The sequence below is a fragment of the Chaetura pelagica genome, unplaced genomic scaffold (genome assembly GCF_000747805.2).
Source record: "Chaetura pelagica isolate M959 unplaced genomic scaffold, ChaPel_1.0 scaffold275, whole genome shotgun sequence".
In the NCBI taxonomy this organism is placed as follows: domain Eukaryota; kingdom Metazoa; phylum Chordata; class Aves; order Apodiformes; family Apodidae; genus Chaetura; species Chaetura pelagica.
Window position 1 is genome coordinate 8097022 of NW_009953486.1, and position 22855 is coordinate 8119876.

General features: G+C 38.0%; 1 protein-coding gene across 1 annotated transcript; it reads right to left on the reverse strand.

Annotated features, from left to right (window-relative positions):
* Positions 1-1405: 1405 nt before the first annotated feature.
* Positions 1406-21904, reverse strand: NCOA3 (nuclear receptor coactivator 3). Its single transcript, XM_009998771.1, has 21 exons — positions 21816-21904; positions 19972-20144; positions 19345-19445; positions 18187-18361; positions 17443-17631; positions 17117-17218; positions 16181-16321; positions 14841-14988; positions 13555-13943; positions 12375-13258; positions 10812-10944; positions 9551-9739; positions 8795-9028; positions 7678-7804; positions 7057-7228; positions 6067-6363; positions 4845-4949; positions 4184-4409; positions 3776-3950; positions 3080-3221; positions 1406-1504 (listed from the first exon to the last, which is right to left on the reverse strand). The coding sequence occupies exons 1-21, from the start codon at positions 21902-21904 to the stop codon at positions 1406-1408; spliced, it is 4290 nt and encodes a 1429-aa protein (XP_009997073.1).
* Between the last annotated feature and the right edge of the window lie 951 nt (positions 21905-22855).

A 22855-nucleotide genomic window follows, 5' to 3' on the forward strand; every position in this document is an offset into this window, starting at 1 on the left:
AAGCTATTCAGTCCTAGTTGCAGAGACAGGGTTGCATAAAGTAGATCAATTGAATCTACATTCCCTTTGGAACACAACTGGCTGGCTAAGGATGAATTATTTGAAAATATTTCAAGTTAAAGTTATATAGATATAAGTGGAAGATCACTGAATATTCAGACCAATAAAACCACCTCAGTGCCAAGAACAACCAATCAAGAACACAGATGATTTAATTTTTGTTTTACTCACTTGGGAGAAGTCAGTTTTGCATTACACAGTGAGCAACAGGACAAAAGCACCACACACCTCAAACAGCTCTGGGTTGTCCCTTAGGGAATTTTAGAGGTTTGACTTCTTGTAACTGCCTGAAACTGGAAAAACTGCAAAGGGATCATCATTTCAAGGGTCAAACCTGGGAGCAGGGCAAAGAAACTTGTCAGTAAATAACATGAATCAATTTGTAACTAGACTTCAATACAGGTAGGAGAGAAACCTGCTTAGAAAATACATTCATTATTGTTAGAACAATCCAATGAGGTGCAGACATTTGGTTCAAGTGTGGCTTATTATCCTTGAAGATTTCTGGATATCATGTAACAACAAATATTTTGCAACAGACAAACTTTTTTAAAGAACAGGTAGAATTCATTAAAATTGACCAAAAAAACCTAAGACACAATCCAGATTCATCAACTGAAAAGGCAACGTATTACAGCAAGACATGACTCATGACAAGTCATAACATCTTACAATGCAGAGCCTTTTTGTCAAATTGCCTTATGTAAAAAGAAGTGTAACAAAGTGCTCACAGGTGGAGAAAGCATTTAAGAACTGGGTGTTTGTTTTTTTTTATAAAAAGCTATATGTTAAAGATGTAAAAATAAATGAAGCGTTGAAGACCAAAGAAGAGAAAGATGTGGGCCAAAGTCACCCAGCTTCAAAGTCATTAACTTGAATTTTAAAAAAAGAAAAATCTAGTTGGACCTCAACTACACTGAGTTTACAGAAATCAATTTTGTTAAATATTTAGCTTCACAAACTCTGCAAAAATGAGTTAGTGACCTACAAAAGTCATATATATAATACATTATCTTAAAGATCATATTTACAAAATGTATTCACAAAAAGACTGCAAAATTCTGATTCAGACTGCAGTGCCTTGCCTTGAGTTTTCTGAAGTCGTTTTCAAAAAGATGAAAGATTATTGCTCTTAATTTCCATACACAGAAAACATTACATTATGCAGTCTTTTCAAATCTTGAGAGAGCGTGTTTGAGAAGGAACATGAGTACACCCTACCTTCATAATAAGTCCTTATCAAAGATATTGCATTAATCCATTATATAGTCTTTTATAAAGTGCACTCAGCTGCACATCAATGTGTAAATATTAATCACAATTGTGTTTAAATAATTTAAATTTATCATCTTCTCTTTTTACCCCTTGGCTTCAACTGACAGGATTTTGGACTAGTAGGTGCCAATTCATTTTGCACTGCTACTTTGCTTGGGAAATCCTGACTCTTGGGGGGTAAGAGATTTAAAAGCAGCATTTATACTCAGGAATTAATACAAAGGAGTCAAGGCTAGGAACTACATTCTCTGTCAGATATTCTTTCTAGAGAAATCAGAAAATTCTTACCACCATGACTTCTCCAGGCACTTTAATCTGCCTGTAGTTGAAGGGCTTTGGACAGCTGCAGGGAACAGATGAGGTGCACCAGGAGTGTCCCCTCACACCTCCTGCCAGACCCTTGCCATGCTCACACTGCTGGAGGCTGAGTGCCAAAAAGACCTGTGACCTTTTTTGCACACCACAGCACTCACCACCAGTGGCACAGCACAGAGGCTGCTTCTGCTGACATGGGGGGGTTTGTTTTTTTCCCTCTGAATGGAGTAACTTTAGGACAGTGTGGTGATTGACAGGAAAGATGAGTTGTTCCCTCAAGGCCAGGAGTCGCTGCCGTGCAGAATGGGTGGCTTTCCTGTCTCCTAGTGCATGGTGAGTACAGCGCCTTCCTGTGGGAAGAGACGGGTCTGGGTGTCAGCAGTATTTCTGTGAAGGAAAAGGAGAAGAAAGCATCACAGAAAATCAAACACACCCTTGCTGCAAAAGCTGGTCAACAGACTGTGTTCTGAAGAGGAGAGTACTGACAAGTCCATATCTAAACGGAACAGCAGCACTTTTGTGCTATGTTTTGAAGATAAATCTGTAAAAGAAAAATGCTGCTTCAGAATTGTCTAAACACATGATTTGGGCAGCTTTGGTGTATGACATGTGGGTTTGGAAAATATTCATTTCTTCTTGATTTTCCTACCTTGGAAAAGGTACATGTATCAAAGTCTCTAATACTTTACTTGGAAAAGGTACATGTATCAAAGCTCTAATACCTTACTTATCCTCTAGAAACCCTCAAATTATTTTGGTTGCTTCCTTAGGTACCGTAGACAAAATTTCATAACATACTTTCTACTAGAAATTTAACTTCTATCAATATTACATTGTTCATCCCTTGGTATTTCATGGAAAGATTACAACAAAAGTATACTTGATATTCCAGCCTTGTGTGCATTGCCTATTATTAGCTCCTTTTCCCCTTAAACAGGGGCCTACATTTTCCATAGTTTCTTGCTATGCATACTCGAGCTATTCTAAGTTACTATAAGGGTGTCATCAGCAGCTTTTGCCAGAAGAAGGATGTTGTGCTACCATGATTCTTGGTCTGACTTGTGAGAACTATACACATAAATCTTTTACACCTGCTGAAGATGCTTTTTACAATCTCTCTCTGGTTTGCTCTCTGGGGTTTATCTAGGCTCAGAAGTATTTTACCATCTTTCGTGCAGTTCAAGCCTTTATCCTACCTGTGACATTCCAAAGTCACCAGCTAACTACAGCACACAGCTTGGGTTTATCATGGATTTAAATATCATCAAAAATAAGGTATCTCCTGGGGCATATAAATGGTAGGTCCACAAGTGTAAATACAAACAGGGTAACTGAGATCAGGGTTGTGCCAGAGGAACAGCTTGAAGCAAATTGTACTCAATGGGAAAAGAGTCAGCAGATCTTCCCATCAGTCTTCTGTCCAACGTACCTGGTCTGGCCCCATGGGCATCCCTGCCAGAGGCATGGAACTCATGTTCATCTGTCCCATGTGGCCAGTGCTGCCATTCATGTGCATCATGCTGTAGGCTGCTGGGTTCCCTTGGTGGCTAAACTGCTGCTGTGGGAAAGAACTGGAGCACAAAAGGACAAAATTACCTTCCAAGAAGTGTCCACCCTGATGTACTGCCTTCCCTGCACCACCTGTCAGCAGATGAAAGATGAAACTATTTCTGCATTTACTTGTTTCTACCTCATACCTGTTTAATGCAGGAACAGAATTTTCCTCCCAAAAGGAATTTTGAACATTTGGATAGGCACAGAACAATGTGTATGGATTTCCTGTTGTAACCTCTTTGGAGGCTTCTGTTAGGGCTGTACACTGCAATACTGTTCTCAACCTTCATATTTCTCCCCAAGTAATTTTTTCCAATAGTCAAAGACTGAAGGTTGTTTCCAGCTACAGAGATTGCAGAGGTCCAATCTCAATAAATGGATCTAAGAATAAGAAACATTTAATCTATTTCCTAAACAAGAGCAGGAATAAGGACAATACAGACACTAGAGACAGAATTATTTTTTCCCCTATTCTAAATCTTTTTCCCACTACGACCTATTTGACAAAGCTACTTCTTTTGTCAAAACAAAATACAGTTTTTGAGCTGTACGTGATAACTGAGTAGTTCACCTGCTCCTGGTCATGCTTCCCGAGGGCCAGCCCTTCATCTCAGGGGACTGGTACATGGTTGCTGGCTGAGGATGCTGCATCATGGCATTCTGGGAGGGCCCAATTCTTGATGACATCATTGGGTTGGGAGGGCTTGATACTCTGCTAAAGGCAGGATCAGGTTGTTGGCTTATTCCTTAAAAGACAAACAACATACTTCAGTTATCACATCACCTAGTATCTTAGTTTATCTTCTTGCAGTGATGGCAAGGGGAAAAGTCATCCTTTTTGATAGATTTTTCCATTTTTCAGAATGATTGGTATATTTAAGTAGTTTAGATTAGTTTTAGTAGTTTAGATTAATAATAAATGAAAAGAACACCAGAAAAAACAACAGAAAAAAAACCCCAAAGATATTAGTACTAGTACCATAATTAGGTGGATAGGAGAATTGCTGTGGAGGAACTTGAGCCATTGGTGGGCCTGTCAAAGCACTGTCCATGCTTCCTGAGGCAGTCACATTTGGGGGTGGACTGAAGGCCTGAGGTTGCTGTTGCTGCTGCATCATCATTGCCATCCTCTGTTGCCTGAAGTGATGACTTATTAGCTCCCTGTTGCGTTGAGCCACCATCTGAGCATTAAGAAAACCTTGCTGCTATTCCCCAAAGAAAAAGAAAAGTCATATTAGAAAACATTTTTACAAACGAAATCATGTCAATCAAACCACCCACACTCTTAAGTATAAAACCCAACATTATCCATTATCAGAACAGAAAGTTAAGAGAGCCCAGGGTGAGCACAAAAATCATAAAAATACCAAGACAAGGGTTTTAATTAAGTTGTCACTGATACTAAACAAATTATAAAGTAGATTATGCATTATATCCTACATGACCTAATGAACAAATGCCTCTGAAAACTCAATAAGAGAGGTATAAAAGCATCTTTATTTAACAGTGTGGGGGAGGAAAACAAGACAAAAAGGAATCCTGTGGATCCAGGAAAGAAAGTCCAAATTCTAAACAGCCATGTACATGATGTTTCTACTTAAAAATTACCATTTCAGTTGGCTTGTATAAGAACTCCTTACCTGTGATCCCACCTGTGGCTGCATAACTGGTCTCATCACTGAGGTGTTACCACTGACTGGATTTTCCATTTTCATTTCAAGTGCTTGACGGGTCTGATTCATAAACTTGAAAAAAAGACATTTTAGCACAGTTAGCTTGAAAACACCAGTATCTGGACAAAGTAAGGGTAGCTCCTCCAAAAAAACCCCAAATAAATCACATTCGTCACAAACCTCCATAAAGTGCAATTGTTAATTTTTGCTTTGATTAGTACCTTAACTACTAAACTATTTTGTTAAGCAGCTCAAACACACACAAAAAGAAAAACCTTCCAGACACTGCAGCACTAACTGGCTTCTGGTTTTTTCCTCCCCTTGAAATTAGCACATTTAAAGAATAAATATATAGCAGACTATCTATTTCTGATAGCAGGGCAGAAAGAAATAACAACTAGCTTTGCTTGAAATGATAAAATTTTGTCTCCTCTTTATATTACAAAAACCCAAAGCTATACAGATTGAATTAGTGTTCCAGAACAGCCAGGAGAAAAGACAGTATTTCCTAAGGATTAAACACTGCCATTCCATGTCACAAAGCACTACCTCAGTTCTCTGAGTTTTATTTTTACACTGTATTTGATTCCAGGACTGCATTTCCACATGAGGAATTCCATGCTGAAATCATGCAGCAATTTTTTTTATAAGCAGTGTTTCCAACCCAGTGTTAAGATCTGTGTGGCTGGATTTACTCTCTTACCTTTCATCCTAAGAAAATATCTAAAAGGACATCAAATCAATAAATGGAAAGCAAACCCGTATTTCAACAAACTGGTAGTTGGAAAACACAGTCAAAAAGAAGTAACATTTGATATGCAGGAGAAATACAGCTGCCCAGGTAATGATATCAGTGAGATTCAGAAAAAAATAGTAAATCTTAACATGGATGGAGAGATCATCCAGAACCACATTGTACAAGAGGACTGTTTTAAGAAGCAGTATGTTGTGTGCTGCAGACACCAAGCCAGCCTGTAGCTAAGGAGGCTGATGAAGGAGACACCCTTGTCCTAATAAAGGTTCTGTCACTCCCACAGCTGTTGGGCAGTCGGTGTGAAAAGCCCTGGCAAACTGAAAGGTCCATCCTTTCAGTCCCCTGCATATAATGTCAATTTTCCTATTGATGAAGCAACACAACTCACTGTTCTGAAACAAGGAGAAAGTGTAAACACAGGAGCAAAAAGATCACCTGCTGCCCCTGAAGCCTCTGCTGGAGCTGCATGCGGAGCTGCTTGGGGGTGCTGGTGCGGGGTCTCATCACGTTTGCTCTCGGATGCATATTTTGAAGTGGAAAATTGCTCTGTTGGCTCATCTGATTCATCATAGAATTAAAGGATGGCTGTTGTCCCTGGATGTTACTGAAGCCTCCTGGCATTGCTGCTGCTTGCCCTTGGTAGGGCTGACCATATAACGAAGGCTTCTGGTCGATCATAACTGAGGATTCCTGACCTTGAAATGAATCCTGTTTGGGTTCCAAAGCTTGTCCCTTCAACAGTTACAAAATTGTTTTCACTAGCACTGTATTCTTAAAGAAACAATAAAGCTAACAGAATACAATGACCAGTAGTTTCTTGAGTAGAACATTAACATGGACAGATTACTATTAGTTTTGTCTAGAGACAAAATTGAATAATTTTTCTTTAAATCACTTTTGCTGCACACTGCTTACATAGGCAGATCAGCATCATTATTCAAGCCCCTCCACACATTTAAACTGCTGTTTGTACAAATGACAGTGCAATTTTGTGGTCTTTAGCAGGTTACAAATTATTAATAGAAAGTCTTTTTTCCTGTTTGCTAGCCAAGCAAATGTAGCTGGAACTGGAGGACATGGAAATGCCCTACTCACTACCACTCACAGCTCAGTTGACAATAGTTACACTAAAGAAACTCAACACATTTCTCTGCTTATGAATGATGATTCACACCCAACCCCTCCCATGTACCAAGGCATATTACAATAAACTGAGATAAGATGGCATTTTATATTTTTGTAATGTACAAGAAATTTAATCACTACTGAGCTTCTTCTATGAAAATCACTACTCAGTGCAGATGCTTCCAAAGCATTAAGGAAAATCAAGAGAGGGAATCGAGAAGACACAGTGAGAGGCTCTCTTCAATAACAAAATAATACAGGTTTTTGGAAAATAAATTATCAAAAGCTGTGTTTACTTACTTGGTTTACAAGATCAGGAATTCCTAATGCTCTGTCAATTTCTTCCAGACTTGTGACATCCGTGTTACTCAGCAATGTGTGCAGCTGATCCAAAAGTGCCCTTTCATCGTTCTGGCCTTCCATATTTGGTGCTGGACATAAGAGGTCATCCAAAGAGTTTCTAACTAATTGTCTACAAATATAAAAACAGCACAAGAATTATGGACTATAAAGGCATATATGTTTGGGTTTTTTTTATATAAGCTGTTGACCTGGAGATTATAATCACCCAGAAGTCCCAAGTAAGGCTTAAGAACTTAAGTCTCAAATTCAGGTCCTAAACTGTCCAGTCAATTGCCATTTATCCTTGAACACACATCCATTCTGTTTTCTCGTGGCATGTGCCACAAAGACAGGATTTCAGATTTTCCCACCTCAATGATTGGAGCTTTTTGTGGAACTGCATTTAAAGATACTCAGTGTCATATCATGAGAAACAGCAGAAGAAACTGAAAGAAGTTCTGACTCCAAACTGTTGTCTCCACTGTATATGCTACATTAATTTTTTCCAGATCTTAAGTTCTTCTGACAAACAGTGAACAGTTTTATTTAAACTTATCATAAAACCTTCCCCAATTCTACCTGTTCTGTGAGCCCCGTGGTGCTTGCTCCATGGACAGCATGTTGTCAGGCCAGGATCCTGGTTGGTTAGCTGGTCCTGCCTGGCCATACGGGTTCCCTCCCATACCAATGTTTATCTCATTTGACCCTGTGAGGTAAAACAGTTGTGTTTCTTTAAAAACAAAAGGTGTCATCTTGCTCTCCCAAGCGTTCTCATAAAGCATTCTGGAACGTCAAATTGTCAAGCAGCTTCACAAGGTTTCCATGAGCATGTTTTAAAGTGTGCACATACATAAACTTACACTCCAGATAATTTCAGCGATATAATAGCATGGCAGCAATCTAGAGCTGCTACCCTCTTAGAGAACAATTTCTAATTGTTCTATTTCTAATCCTTAGGCCCCTAAAATAGGGACTTAACAGACACAGCATTCATACGTGCAAAAAAGTAGTTTCTTGGCCAATGAAATCTGGATACTAGCAAACACACATTGTCCTAGTGACATCAACAACAATCAGCATTTTAAATTCCAAAAGAGGGTGAGCATCTAAAGAAACAGAAGGTACACAATGGTGGTTTGCTCTTTAGGAGTATAGCTTTGCTTCTACCTTTTCAGAGACATGAAACTAAAGAGAGTTTGTGTCATTCCTCTATTTCCCAGTATTTGTAGGAATCACCTAGCAGCAACAATTTCTAGGAAGCTAAGCTGGCTGAGGAATTCTGACTCAGTCAGGATAGCCCAAATTTCTTCCTCATTTACCTTAAATCCACATGTCACTCTGAAACAGTAAGTATGTCTAGAGAACAGGTAACAGACCTGGTGGCCTTCCATAATAGAGAAGGAAAAAAGGAATGTCATTGTATTTCAGCCCTTTTTTGGGCACGTTTGGAACATTAGACAATTCCAACTCAAGGCTAAACCTTTGTTAGAGAAACAGAACAGAAAAAAACCCAACAGGCTTTACAGACTCCAATCTTTAGACATGCAGCTGATGCAGTCAGCTCAGTCTCCACCTCAAATACCCTGTGGATGAAAAGTCAGCATTCCCCCAAAACTGAAGAGATTCGGATGAGGAATGCTGACGAAGTAAGTTCTGACATTGTGCTGAGTAGGACAATAAAAGGTGAAGAACTTACTCATGTGAAGCATTTGCTGCTGCAGCATTGGCCTGGCCCCAGGGACGCTGTTGGAGCGAACGGGCAGCCCAGGCACAGAGCCGCCCCCCGCGGGCCTGGGAAGGGACGCGCTGAACTCGGGTCTCAACATGGAAGCAGAACTTGTTGGTTCCAACCTGTTCACCTTGGAGTTGGGCAAACCCCAGTCTCCTGACTGGTGCTGATTCATAGCTACATTTCTGTTGGGAACACTTGCTGTAATGAAGAGCAGAAAGCATAATAATTTTTCAATGAGAACACATGTATTTTGAATTTAGAATTTTTTAATGGAGGTTTTGTTTTGTTTTACCAACAAGGACACCTGCCAACGACAGAGCAGTTCACTCAGCTCCTAACAAAAACATCTAAAGCTCATCATGGCAGGTTTCAAATCAAAGAACCATATTCATCCAAATGTATTGTAAAATATTAATGACTGACTGCCATCATGACCTGTTCTTGCTTCTATATGTCAAAAAGCTACATAAAATTCGAAACTCAAACCAGTAAAAAATAATTTAACTGCTAATGAAAAGCACTGGTAAAAACACATAGATGGGAAACAGTTATGTTCTTAACATTTATCACGGCGGATAATAATTTAAAAGTATTTAATGCTAATGGTAAAATAGACATTCTTTCACATTAGAGTTTCTTCTAACCAAAACTCATATCATAATCTTGCAACATTTTTTACATTACTTTACAATAAGATGTATTTGTACAGAATCAACAAACCCAGATTTGCTCCAAAATTTTCCTGGTTTTCCACCATTCTTGGACTTCCACCCATCAAGTTTTGCTTTTGTAACATGGAGAATGCATTGACATTCCTCCCTGCAGCACTGGAGCCCACAGGGCTGTCTAAAGACATGGCTCTGTTGAAGGGTGGGCGGGTGGTCTGCACAGACTGGGGACTCCTCATACCTGGTAAAGAATTAAGAGATGCAGGTAACTATGCTGTAAATAAGGAAGTACTATTAATGACTTAAATAAGTCTGATGTATTTACAGAAGTATATATTTGACCTTAAACAAGGCAGGAATAGGTACTCTACGTATGCTCTCGCTACACAAATCACATTTTGAGTATGTAGTTAGGACCTTTTACAGGAAAATGCAAATGCAGTTAGTTCCCTTTGGCCCTCAACATGTAAAGGTTCATTTTAATTCAAGTTCTGTAACAAACCATGTTTTTAACATCTTGAAACACACTAGTATTCTAGACTCCATGACATACAAGTGGACTGCCCAGCCTTCAAGTAACTCTGACATGTAGACAGAATCAAGTAAAATGGTTCTGCTTGGAAGAAGTTGAATCCAGCAGTAGCATGTTCCTGAGCACAGTCAACTGTGTGGACTAACCCAAAAATCACTGTGCTCCACAGCCAATCATGGCTCTTGTACATGTTGTTATTGTTTCATTATACATGTTTCAGCTCCTTAGTTACCTCAGCAGCCTACTGCCCTGTACAGTCCAGAGGTGACCAATGCTAGAACAGAAAGTGACAGCTGCAATGATGCTGGTCTACTAAGCAAGGTTGTCTTGCCCTCCTATTCAGCTTCCTACTAAGGAAAGGCATTCCTTCCAATACACAGAAAAGCTGGGAGACCAAAAGCTTCCCACCAATCCCATGTTATTTTCCTAGTCATCTGCAAGCAACAAAAATTTTTCATTTTCATTGACAACTTGCAAAACATTTCTCCTGATGTGCTGTCTCTGAGACATCTACCTTAGACACACCCAGAGAAACTGTAACACAAGGAACTGAAGTGAACTTTATCCAACGTGGATACAGCACAGAAGCACTGCCAAGATAGCCAATAGTGCACCTAATAGCCTGTGAAAGCATTATAAAAATTTGGCATTCCATTTGTCCTTAAAGATATAAGAGACCAAGACAGTCCTCTGTAAGGAGTTGAGGATGCATTATGTTTATATCAGGTAAGAAGAAAATCCTAACTTTAAAAGCACAGTGATATTAAATTAAATCCCTTACTCAAGAGAGCATTTCCTTGAAATAATGCTTGCTTTGTTCCAAGGTTATTTCCAGCAGACATAGCATTATTGTAAAACTCTGAACTAGTCAGATCACCTAGAATTGCATCCAAATTATCCAAGTCTCCAGTCACCTGAAAAAGAAAGTGTAAAACACCAAGGTTATTTACTATCATACAGCTTTCCTTCAGCTTGTATTTCAATTCTCACTAATCTTAAAAGATACAACTAGGAGACAAATGACAGGGTCTTGGGCTCTCTCTCTATATCCAAAGTACTTCAGATATCATTTAGCTACATTTTTTAGAGTATTTTGTTTAGCTAACTTTGAAAATCAGGAGACACTGGAAGTACACACAAATAAAAATAACCTTTGGATATAAATATTTCAGTAATTACAAATTACAAAGATTAAAAACACCAACGCAAGCAAACAACATCAAGGTGTACCACTCACTGATAAATAATGTATTTGTCTAACAGGAAACACCTAATTTCATCACTAGTAAACACAACCATGCATGAAAAGCACCTACAGATTTTTCTGGTCAATGGAGCCCTAATCTTTAAAAATGTGTCTTTAAATCAGATGAGGCTTTAACACAGAAAGAACTGCATATCACAGAATTGTCACCCCAAGTCCAACCATCAACACCAAACAAAAAACCAAACCCACACTCCATCAAAAAACACCCACAAAACCCCCCATAACATCAGCCACTAGATTATGCCCTGAAGTGCCACATCTACATGTTTCTTGAAGACCTCATAGGATGGTGACTCAACCACCTCCCTGGGCAGGCTGTTCCAGTGCCTGACCACTCTTTCAGTATAGAAATTCATCCTAATGTCCAATCTAAACCTCCCCTGTCACATCTTCAGGCCATTTCCTCTGGTCCTATCCCTAACAAGTGTTCTGCTTGTCAGCCTTCAGGAGAGCTGTTCAAATGGTGGTGTAGTTTGCTATTTCATGGCATTTCTTGGAATTTCAACTCCAGAAACAGTGAAACAAAGAAACATACTTATTTGAATGCTGATTATATATATGTATTTGGAACAACATTTTCCTTCACTTAAGAAAGAAAACAGAGTGCTCAAATGAATGAACTAAACCCATTTTTGTGTATTGTTTATATTTTCAGAATGAAATAATGTTTTCTCTTTTGCTATTGTATTGCCAAATAATTAGAGAGGCAGTTGCAGCTCAGTTCCCTAATAAGCCATAAAAATAAGAATGTGCTACATAAAATAGCAGATGCTAAAGATCTGATTTGAAGGAATAATTTGTAAGTATATGCTACCTGACTTGTACCACAAATTCAAGATAACATTGGTCTAGGACTTCAAAGGAGCACATGTGGTTATATCATATCCTGTAGTTCTCTTTGTACTTTTTCGGTTACAATAAAATCTGAGCATACAGTTTCACACCATCTACACAGAACTTTCTTAGAAATGTTTACAACTTATGAATACTAAAAAAAAGAGTGTTCTATTTTTAGCCATTCACTGTAAAAAGAAAATACTGGTTTGTTCACTACCACCATTTTACATTATACTGTACCTCCTCTGTTGGCTCCATTTTTATTTTCGTGTCTTTTTCTTGACTAGAAGTAGGAATTGTAGAACTACTGCATTGCCCCATTTTATTATCCATACTTTCTACTTTAGGCTTCAACTCTTTGGAAAGTGGGTCCTTAACATCATCTTTATCTAACAGGTATCTCAGTAAAGCATTGCTTTCCTTCTTCTTTGGGCTCAGTTGCTCCTGTTTGACAGTGCTTTCTCCACAGGGTGCTGTATTACTGGCATCATGATAGGTGTCTTTACCAGTAGCTTCAGCTGTGATCTTGGCTACCTCTGCAGGAGAATTACCATTCTGCAACAATTTATGCAGAATTCTATGCTTCTCTTGCAGGAGCGACCCATGCATGTTTGAGGAGGAAGACACCCCTCCAGATGTTGAGGAGGAAACTCCTGAAGAAGGACTGGTAACGTTGGTGGAAGATTCTTTGCAATTTGACTCTAAAGGTGAGTTTGATGCTGTAGAATGTCCTCTTTCATCTGAGGAGCACGTGAGAAGTTGAAGCAGTTTTTTATGCCCTTTGCTTTCAGATGGTCCCCTCTGATTTTCAGGTGCCTCCAGATTTCCCTCTTTACTATCTTTTTCACTAAGAAGATCCCTGCTGTTTGACTGGCAGATGGAACTTTCCACTTGGTTTTGTTCACAATACAAACCAGAAGGGCTTTTGGAGTCCTGGGCACTCGTTTTACTTTGCTGAGCTACGTTCATGTTTGGGGAATTATCCAATTTTGGACCCGGTGAAGAAAGTGTTGATAAAAGGGAAGTTCCAACCCCCTCACTAATGGCTTGAAGAGCACTAAGAGAACTGCTGGAGAAAGTGCTGTTGCTGGTGTTGCTGGCAGATCCCATTGGAGAGTGCATACCTGTACCACATGACAGAGATTACATTTATGAGACTACAGTACTGGCTGTATCTATTTTTTTCTTTGGATAATGTACGACTGCCACATTGAGCCAGTTATTTTAAAATAAATTTTTACCACTAAATTAGGTATGCTACATTGAAGTTATATATATATATGAAGGTAAGAGAGAATAGTTATAAATGATAAAAGATGGAATTCAGATAAAAGTGAAAAAAGCACTAATTAAATTAATTTTAAATTAAATTAATTTAATTTTAATTAATTAAAAAGCACTTGCAGCAAAAATAAAATACCTGTAACAGGAGAAAACTGGTGTGAACTCATTTTTGGACTCCCTCGATTCCTAGGAGATATCATTAGATTCTGTTGGTTGGAAGTTAAGCCAGGACTACCATGGGGTGGGCTGCTTATGTTTAACCCATAATTGTTGTTCTGATAAGCAGAGGGCTGCATTCCAGGTCCAGGGTTCACGGGCCCCATGTTACCAGGGCCGCCAAAGCGAGTGCTGCTGAGCTGACCCACTGCACTGGGGTCTCCCATGCTGTAGTTCCTGTTCTGCATTGCCACACCTTGACCAGGTGACATGTTCATAAGACCAGCAACAGAATTGGTGTTTCCAGCCACAGGTGTTCTGATGTTTTGCCCAACTGCATTAGGATTTGGCCGATAACCATTTTGTTCCCTGCAAGTTCAACAACATCCCCAGAAACCCCAATAAAATTAATTGAGACTTTGTTTGGAATCAAGCATTATAAAGCCAGAATAACATTACTAAATAATTTTCAAATATTTTTTTCAAAAACAGCAGTGGGAATTCAGGTTTCCACAGATGCAGAATTAAGCCATGCCACTCATTCATTACAGAAGGGCTTTAGGTCCTTTAGGTGACTTAAGTTGTAAGTACATATAGCATCACCCCTTCAAAGAGGTTTTCAGCAGCTGCCATTAGTCAGATCTATCAGGTTAAACATCTCGCTTCTTTCCTCCCTTCCTGGGATTCCATGCATGACACCTCTCTGCTGTGCACACTAATGATACCCCCAACAATTTCTGCTACTCATTTTTCAGCATCTGGAGGCACTTTAATGCCAGAAGCAGACAGACTCCCTCCAGAGTGGCATTTCAATTACTCTTGCAATCAACAAGAACAGGACACAGGAAGTGCTATTTAAGGTACATTTAACTTTGAGTCATCAATGATGCATCTGACGCATTTTGTTGACTTTCTAATTGGTCTGCAATTAAGAAGATAAAACATGTAACTGAGCATTTCTATTTTCAGTGTTTCATCATTATAAATGCTAACCTGAAAGAATAATTAATATATAATCTAAAGTCCATGCAGGTACTAAGGAAAAACCTCCCTTTTGACTGTGATTGTCCTTCTGCCAGACAGTTGGGAGTGTCAGTGATGGCTCCTTCTTTATACACTATGCAACTCTGCTTCCCAAGTTATTCCTCCTCTAAGTCTTAATCAGATAGGACAGTTTTGTACATTATTTATTCAGCTATCTTCAAGGTCAGATATATCTTTAAAAGCAATGACACTTAAACAACAGCCAGACACCACTGGTTTCACCTTTGAAGAAAGTGGGTAGAGATGAATCCATGGCGGTCATTGGTGACAGGGTTTCTAAACAGTTTGCTCTTGGTTTGTGCTGTCACTATGGTACCATCTGCCAGGGAAAACCGGTACAACGGTGTCTCTGCATGGCCCTGGGTATAGGCTGGAAAGGAAACACACAATTACAGCTCGTACTTAAAAACCCAAGGATTATTACTATGCCTTCTGCAGATTTTAAACACAATACCCTTCATTTGCTGAAGATTGTTAATTTTTTAAAAATACCTACTCAAGGTAGATAGGCAGAAAAAGGAAGTATAACACATTTTCTTCTAAATTGTTAAAAGTAAACAAGATTCTTTGGATGCTGAAGTATTTTGTGCTCACCATGCACAGCTGATACAGTCCCACATTTGTTAACAGACTTCCAAAGCTAGGTTAGTACGTTTCCGTGGCTTCTCCTGGGGAGAAGGACTAATCAACACTGAAATAGTAATTGCACTAAAATATACAGGTAATTACTATGGAATAAAAATTAAACTTGGAATTCTTCAGATGAAGTAATTTTAAGTTTAAAAGTTTTATTCTAATTAAAAAAATGGTGGAAAACATTGTAATCTGAGCTCCAAATTTCTTGCTAATTTAGGATTTATTTAATGAGTTAAGTTGAAGAACTTCCAATGGAATGGAAATTCCATTTTCTGCCAGTATGAGTTTCTCTTTATTTAATAACCTCTCTACTTGAATTACTTTGTGAATCCTCCAAAAAGAGTAGAGTGCAGAAAACTTAGAAAACATCATATTTCTTACTGAAGACAGTGGCTGTACTTCACTTATCTACCAAGGTTATCAAATTAGCATTACAAAATACATTACACTGGAACACTGAAAATACTCAGAACCCATGTGTATTGAATAAGAAAAAGGCATCAACTGTTATCACTACTGTTATCACTTTTATTGAGCTATCCTTTAATAACCAAAAAGATTACTTAAATTAAAAAGTCAAACTTACGCTAAACAGAAATAACAAGCTAACGACAATTAAGGATTACACATTAATACAGAAATATAGCTGTCCCTGTCATAGCTATATACATCTGTGGAAAAACAGGCTCCCAGATCATGTATCAGATGGAAAATTATCAAAACAGACACATTAGAAAAACAAAATAACTTCCATCAGAATTCTTATTTCTCAAGAGAACATCCTCCTCCAGCTTGTAAACATGAGTTGCAGCAATTAACGCTAACAAATAAAATATCTTAAAAAACCCAAACACAGGCAGAATTTAGCATTTTTGTTTTTCAGAAAAAAAAACACAGTATGACCAGGGTTGCAAACAGGTTTTTACCTTCATGATAGTGGCGTTTGTTTGACCATGACTGTCCATCACTGTGGCATAAGAACCTCTGAATACACCGACGAATTATATCTTCAAAGCCAGGTCTCATGGAAGATCGTAGTGAGTTTGTATCAATGTTGACAAGTTTGCCTGAAACAGGAAAGAAAATACACAAGTTAAAGTCTTTATGATTATGCCAGTTCTTCTGTATAAACAGAATACATTTCAGAAGGCTCCAATGTCACCATTTTAATTGTTCAGCAGCCTAACACCAAATTTTCAGCATACAGAGGAGTCATATTTCTTTAATTATCTGCCATGTCAGAATTTGTAAGAACATCAATATTCAAAGGGATTCAGATAACTGAAAAAGAACAAGTTAAGCACTACAGGTTAATGCAGAGCATTTGAAAATAGTAACTTCAGTTTCTGGTTACAGGCACTCATAGGATGTACACATAGTAAAATTTCTGGAAATACTGACCAACTACATCTACATAAACAGTAACTGGCATCTAGAAACCTATCTGGATTACATAAGTCTTGCAATTTAAAAAGCATAAAACACTTTAAACATTATGTATTGCAGAAAAACACAACCCTTCTAAAGAGCTTTGAATAACTAAAGGTATGATTTAAATATTTCTTACACGTAAGGGAAAGCACAATAACCACCACTTGAAGTGCTGCCAAGTTAAAGCACAACTGATGCTTTATACCAAGCTGCCAAACAATAGATACTAGCATAGAGACAGAGAATGTGTCCCACAGTTGTTATTACACCCCATTGCCAGCAGAAATATATTTCAAAACCTGTTGGGAATTCTCAGTATGAATTCTGCAAGTCACTACAGATACACAATTTATTTACATCTTTGATTTATGTAAAACAAGATCACAAAGACCAAATTAAAAAGATACCTTCATCTTGGGTACATTTCTCACCTGAAAGATCATGTCTTGTAATAAAGCTCTCTGGATTTGTTGGAAATACCCTTTCTGCAGTTGTGATACGTCGTGCCACGCAAATCATACAGGACTGCAAATCTGCATTTAAATAAGAATGTTTCTTCTTTAATTTCTCTCCTGTTTCATTCTATTAAACCATCTAATAAAATAGCTGAAGCATCCTTCATTGTTACAATGGAAGTATAAACAATAGGAATTTAAGTTTTTTGCATTCTGTTTCTACTTAAAAATGAATTGCAGAAGCTACAGATTTCACAACATGTACTAAATACTGTGTACAGAGATTCCACAAGATGTCCTACCTTCCCCCTCTTCCATCATAGCTCTTGGCTGAGATAAAGCAAAGCACTGCATTGTTTCATATCTCTGACGTGCATCCTGGTGGCTGCCTACATCTTCCAAAAGATCATGAGAGGTTTTCACCATCATCCGGCAATTGAATGTATGACTCTTCTGTCTGGGTGTTTCATTGGTCCAAGCAACTCCATTAACTTTAAAAGAACACAGTAAGAATTTATTGATATTATCAGATAAAAATCAATTAGAAACGGATTTTTCTTAATTTAGATACCTTGGCTCCTAGATTAGAGAGATCAGAGAATATTTTAAGATGCTTTCTCAATATACCATCAGTTTTACATCTCGAGAATAGTAGTTTTGAGAACCAAGTAAAAAGACTCTTTCCTTTACATGACACTTTGTCTCTTGAAGGATGAGCTAAAAACTCATTCAAATATTTAAAAAACAAACAGCTCCCTTAGCTAGTCCTGTGGCTTTAGGCAATATGTTCCTTTAGAATAATTTTTTTAAGTTAAAGGTAAACAAATTGCAAAGGTTAAAGTCAAATGTGGCTTTCCAGCACATTTCTGTCTGGTGGTGTGATTTAGGCAGAACATTCATATTTTTCAAGATTAATACACTTCTGAAGTCAAACATTCTTTGTATAAGTCATTTGTTTTGAAATGTTACCCATTACAAGTTGTTTGATTCTTCTCTGATTGTTTTCAACTAGCCTAGTAACAACGCAGTAAGTCAGCTTTTATTACCTGAAGATTTAGGCAAGTTTTTGAGAAAGTCTTTCCGGTCCTCCTCGTGCAAGATGCCATAGACACTTGTATTAACCAGATCTTCTTGCTTATACTGCAGATACTGCGTGACATTTTCTGACACAAACACTATGTTCCCATCTCGATTTACAACAAACAGGAAACCGTCCAATGCCTAAATATTAACATATTAACATCAGAATCTGATAAGACACACCACCTAATACTAAATACAATTCCATTCAAAAAACATGTGGGTGATAAATGTCAAGGTACAATACATGCATTTCTTTTCAAGGGTAGAGCTGAAGGTTTAAATTTTTCTCTGAGGATATCTGCTTCTGGTAAGGAATTATTTCAATATCAAAAATGTGTTATTCTATTGAGCTCTTTCACAGAGATAACCACCCTTCTTTTTTCATTCTTGCTTTATTGAAATACAAGATCATAAATTTGTAACATTATTTCAACAGCTGGGTAATTAAAACAAATTCAGTAGAAAACAAGTAGTAAGACATGGAGACATTTCCACCAGCAAGTGTCAAGATAAGAGAAGAAGGTCTATAAATATCTTAAAATACTGTAATTTCTGAGCTGAAAGAAAAATTCTCTATGTATGTAAAACAGTTCAGTTTTAAAAGGGCTTATTAATGAGCTTGTAAATATAGGATTAGTTTTTGACACATAAAAAAAGGTATCTGCTATGTACCTTTTTTACAATTACTCTTAGGTTATTTTACTTCATGGCAACATTTGTTTAAAATGCTTCATGATGTAGCAACACAAACCTCAATGCACCTCACAAACCTCTAGTCTTTGTAAAACCTCATCTGTGTATTTTCATGCCTATCCCCTAAAATAAGCAACATTTTCCTCTTGTTAGTGAACTGCTTCAGTAGCAATGTGCTACTCACAGCTGGAGAAAGTAAAGCACAAGAATATGAGAAAAAGCCAAATGCTGTTCTCTTTCCTTCTACAGAAAATGTCACCAAAATTAAGAAATCACTATATATTTTATTCCTGTTCCTTTCAAACACAGTTCTGTATAGTTTGTGTGTACTATTTATTACTATAGGATTGCAAGCGTTATTGTAATATTTTCACCTGCCTTAAGAATTTTTTTCCATAGGGATTTACCAGGGCCTAATTTATACTTGCCTGTAATAAAAGAGGTCCCAATGAATCCTTATCAATAACTCCTTGACCTGTAGAAGATACATCAGCTTTCTGAACATCATCATCATTAGAAACTGCTTTCCCTGAAACCCAAAAGATACATTTCAGTAAAGCAACATTTCATGTGAAGACCACATTTTAATATTGTAAGCCAGGTTCAAGGAAGCATGTGAATAAAGACAAAAAAAATGCAAAAATAAGAGAGGAGTTCTCATAGTTAGTTGCTTAAGACCAGAAATACAATAGTATGTATCCTTCATACCTGTGGTATTTGGTGTATTGTACCAGCTGATGGTATAGTATAATCTGGTTTTAGTTTTTCTATAGACTATCTCAAGCTTTCCTGATATTTTTAGGAAGCTGATAGGGAAGGCCATACAAAGTTTGAAAGCCCTGATTTCTGATAAATAAAGTGCTAAATATTTGCTTACTTTTAAACAGAAAATTATTTAAGGCATATTAAAGGTTTGGTTCAAGTCGAAGTCTGAAGACTTTCTTGGTTACATACTATTGTGAAAAACACTACTCAGTTTCCCAAATAACTACTGTTTTGGAAATGGAATCACAAGAAAAGGAAATTATTTATTTTGGCTTAGCAGGGAACTGTACCTTGCTCTTTTATCTGTCGAATCTGTCTCACCGTTTCTTTCAAAATAGCACATTTGTCTGGTTTGACATTGAAATTGTCTATGTCACTCAGATTAGCAGATATCAGCTCAGCCAGTTCTTCAATGTATTTACTTTCCTGCTCACGTCGCCTCTTCTCACCACTGCAGGTCAGACTAGGAACCAAAGACATCATTTCACACACTTAGATACCATCACACACAAAACCTGTGCTCACTCTGAGAACTTGTATGTACTTCATGTCACACCCACCTGTTAAACCCATGAGGCAGTTTTAATTCCAGCAAACATAAATCTGACGGGAGGTGAAGGGTGTGTGTGTTTTGTTAGGATGTTATTTGGTTGGAGTTCTGTGGTTATTTTTAAAGAACTCCAAATACAAATGTATCTTAAGAGAAAGTTACTCATCCAAAAAACCCTCCTGTGATTACTATTCAATTTAATGAAAACAGCAATTGCCTGCTGTAAAACTGTAACACTCACCTTAAAAGTTACTTTAAGAGTTTTTTAATAATTTATTAGAAAAATGAAATAAGACTTTTAACATTCTATGAAAATCCCTTTGGTTTACTCATAACAAGATGACTACAGAAGATACCTCAGAGAAATTTCTAGGCATAAGGACAAAAATGCCATCTCAACATCCAAGAAAGTCAGAATCCCAGACAACCTAATGTTGCTGAATAAAGTGTCCCTCTCTGAAATTCCTTTTCCCACAGAGGAAAGTGTGCTGAGTAAAGACACTGTCTACAGCCTAAATCAGCAGAGAGAACAGTGTCATACACAGAGTATGCCAAAAGCAGGAAAAGGAGGACACGGGAGAAACGGATGGGACAAGAATGGACACACTCAGGGATTCAAAAGAATGACCATACTTTGAGAAAAAAACAAGTGAGTTAGGAAAGTACACACAGACCAACACTGGAGAAAACAAATACATGATAAAGCAGGTCTTGAAAGATAAAGAAAGCTAATAAAGGATGACAATCTGAAAACAAGAATTCCCGAACGCTCAGTCACTGGAGAAAGGGAGAAAGAAACTGGAAAGGAAGACACTCAGAAAGAGTATCTGGGATACAGTGGGAGAATCTGAGGATCCAGACACAATCTGGTGCACAATGGAGGTAACTAGCATGGGGCAGTGGGGACATATACAGAAGGGAGAAATCAGAGCACACATGATGCCTGGTATTTTGGTGAAACTGAACAGATATAATAAAGGTTGATACTTTGTGGGAACAATAGTATGAGAAGGTAACACAGAACCCTTAACAAGTGGTGGAAAGCTATCAGATTGGAGAGGACAGAAAACCAATTTCTTCAAATAACAAACTCTGACGGAGATGAGTGAGAGTCAAGAGGAAGAGGAAGACAGCCTGGAATGCCAGAATTCAGGATGAGCTGGCAATAACTAGTCTGGAGATACAGTTCAAAAAAGTGCTTAGTCTACTGCAGTATTCTGTGCTGACCACAGCCACCTGAAATGAGGTCTGCCGAATCCACTACCAGTTACAAGATGCTGCCTTTGAAATTTCTCCAAAGCAACAAGATTTTCTTGCTTTGCCTTGCAATCACAGCTTCAAACAGCAATTCCTTAAATGTTCATTCTATTCAGATTTCCACAAGTCTAATAATAGAGCATCAGCTTTGACATATCTACACATAATAGTAAAGTTTTGTATCTTCACAAACAAAGGTGGCCTAAAAAATGTCTCAACTGAACAAAAGTATTAGATAGAATTCACTCTAAATTGCAAGGAAAAATAGAACTATATTTTTAAACACTCATAATACAACAAAAGAGAGAGAAATTCACACAAACCTACCTTGCACCTGGTGTATCACAGGGCAATGGCTTGCGCTTCCTTGACTCATTAGTCAAGCTATCCAAGGAGTTTTCTCCCAATCCACTCATCTTGAACATGCATCAGCAACTAAATGCAAAAAAATAAAATAAAGAATTGTGGATGAACTTCCCAAAATAGTAATTTCAAATGCAGATGTTAGCTATGGGTGCAGAATTCAAAGGGAAATTCTTCTTATAGCAGCACAAGACTATGACAGAGAGACAGGCCAGAGGGCTGCTGCACTTAGGAGCAGACACTGGATTACTCTGGCACATGCACAAAGCTCAGAAGTAAAATGGGATCTCTTTAAAGCACCAGTTCTCTTTGCAGCTAAAGCAAACGTTACAATACTTAACATGAACTTGTATTCATAAGCAATCCTCATCCCAATTGGTAGGCATTAGAAGAGAAAGGATAATATACTTTGAACATCACCATAACATAAAACATAATTTTGCATTTGAAATAAACAATTACAAAAGATGCTTAACTTTGGAACTATGGTCATGGACTGCACAGGTAAGAAGGTGGTTTAACATCTAAATATTTGACATAAGACCAGGATAAATAAGACAAGACCCAAGATACAGAGAGATGGAAGACCAGACCTGAAGACTTCTATTTAATCATATAACCCTCCAGAGCAAAAAGCTCTCAAATACATTCACAGTGGCCCACCTGATGGGAAGCTCAAAAAATACACCGTTACGCCACTAGATGACAGTATAGCACTGAACAATTGCAGGGGTAAGATTTTCTTCAATTAAGCAGTTCAATGAAAAACTACTCATCTGAACAAGCAAGCAGTTTCAAAACCAGATTATATAAGCAGGCCGTGACCATGCAAAAAGCAGTGGATTATCTGAAGCTGACACTCCACAGAACATATGACTCATCAGGTCCTACGGCTCCAGAGCCCAGAGCTAATGCTGAACCCTGCAGTCCTTCTGGAGGGGACTCCAGGACTGGTGCCTCCCTCCCTGTAACTGCAGAGCGTAGACCTGCAGGGTTAAGAGCTA

Excerpts from the sequence above, each read along its gene's own strand:
- NCOA3 (XM_009998771.1), bottom strand. The coding sequence starts at position 21,904 with ATGAGTGGATTGGGAGAAAACTCCTTGGATAGCTTGACTAATGAGTCA. Across the intron at positions 17,219-17,442 it reads TATGATGGAAGAGGGGGAAG|ATTTGCAGTCCTGTATGATT; the intron begins GTAGGACATCTT and ends ATTTAAATGCAG. Across the intron at positions 3,222-3,775 it reads GGAAGCATGACCAGGAGCAG|TTCTTTCCCACAGCAGCAGT; the intron begins GTGAACTACTCA and ends TTTGTGCTCCAG.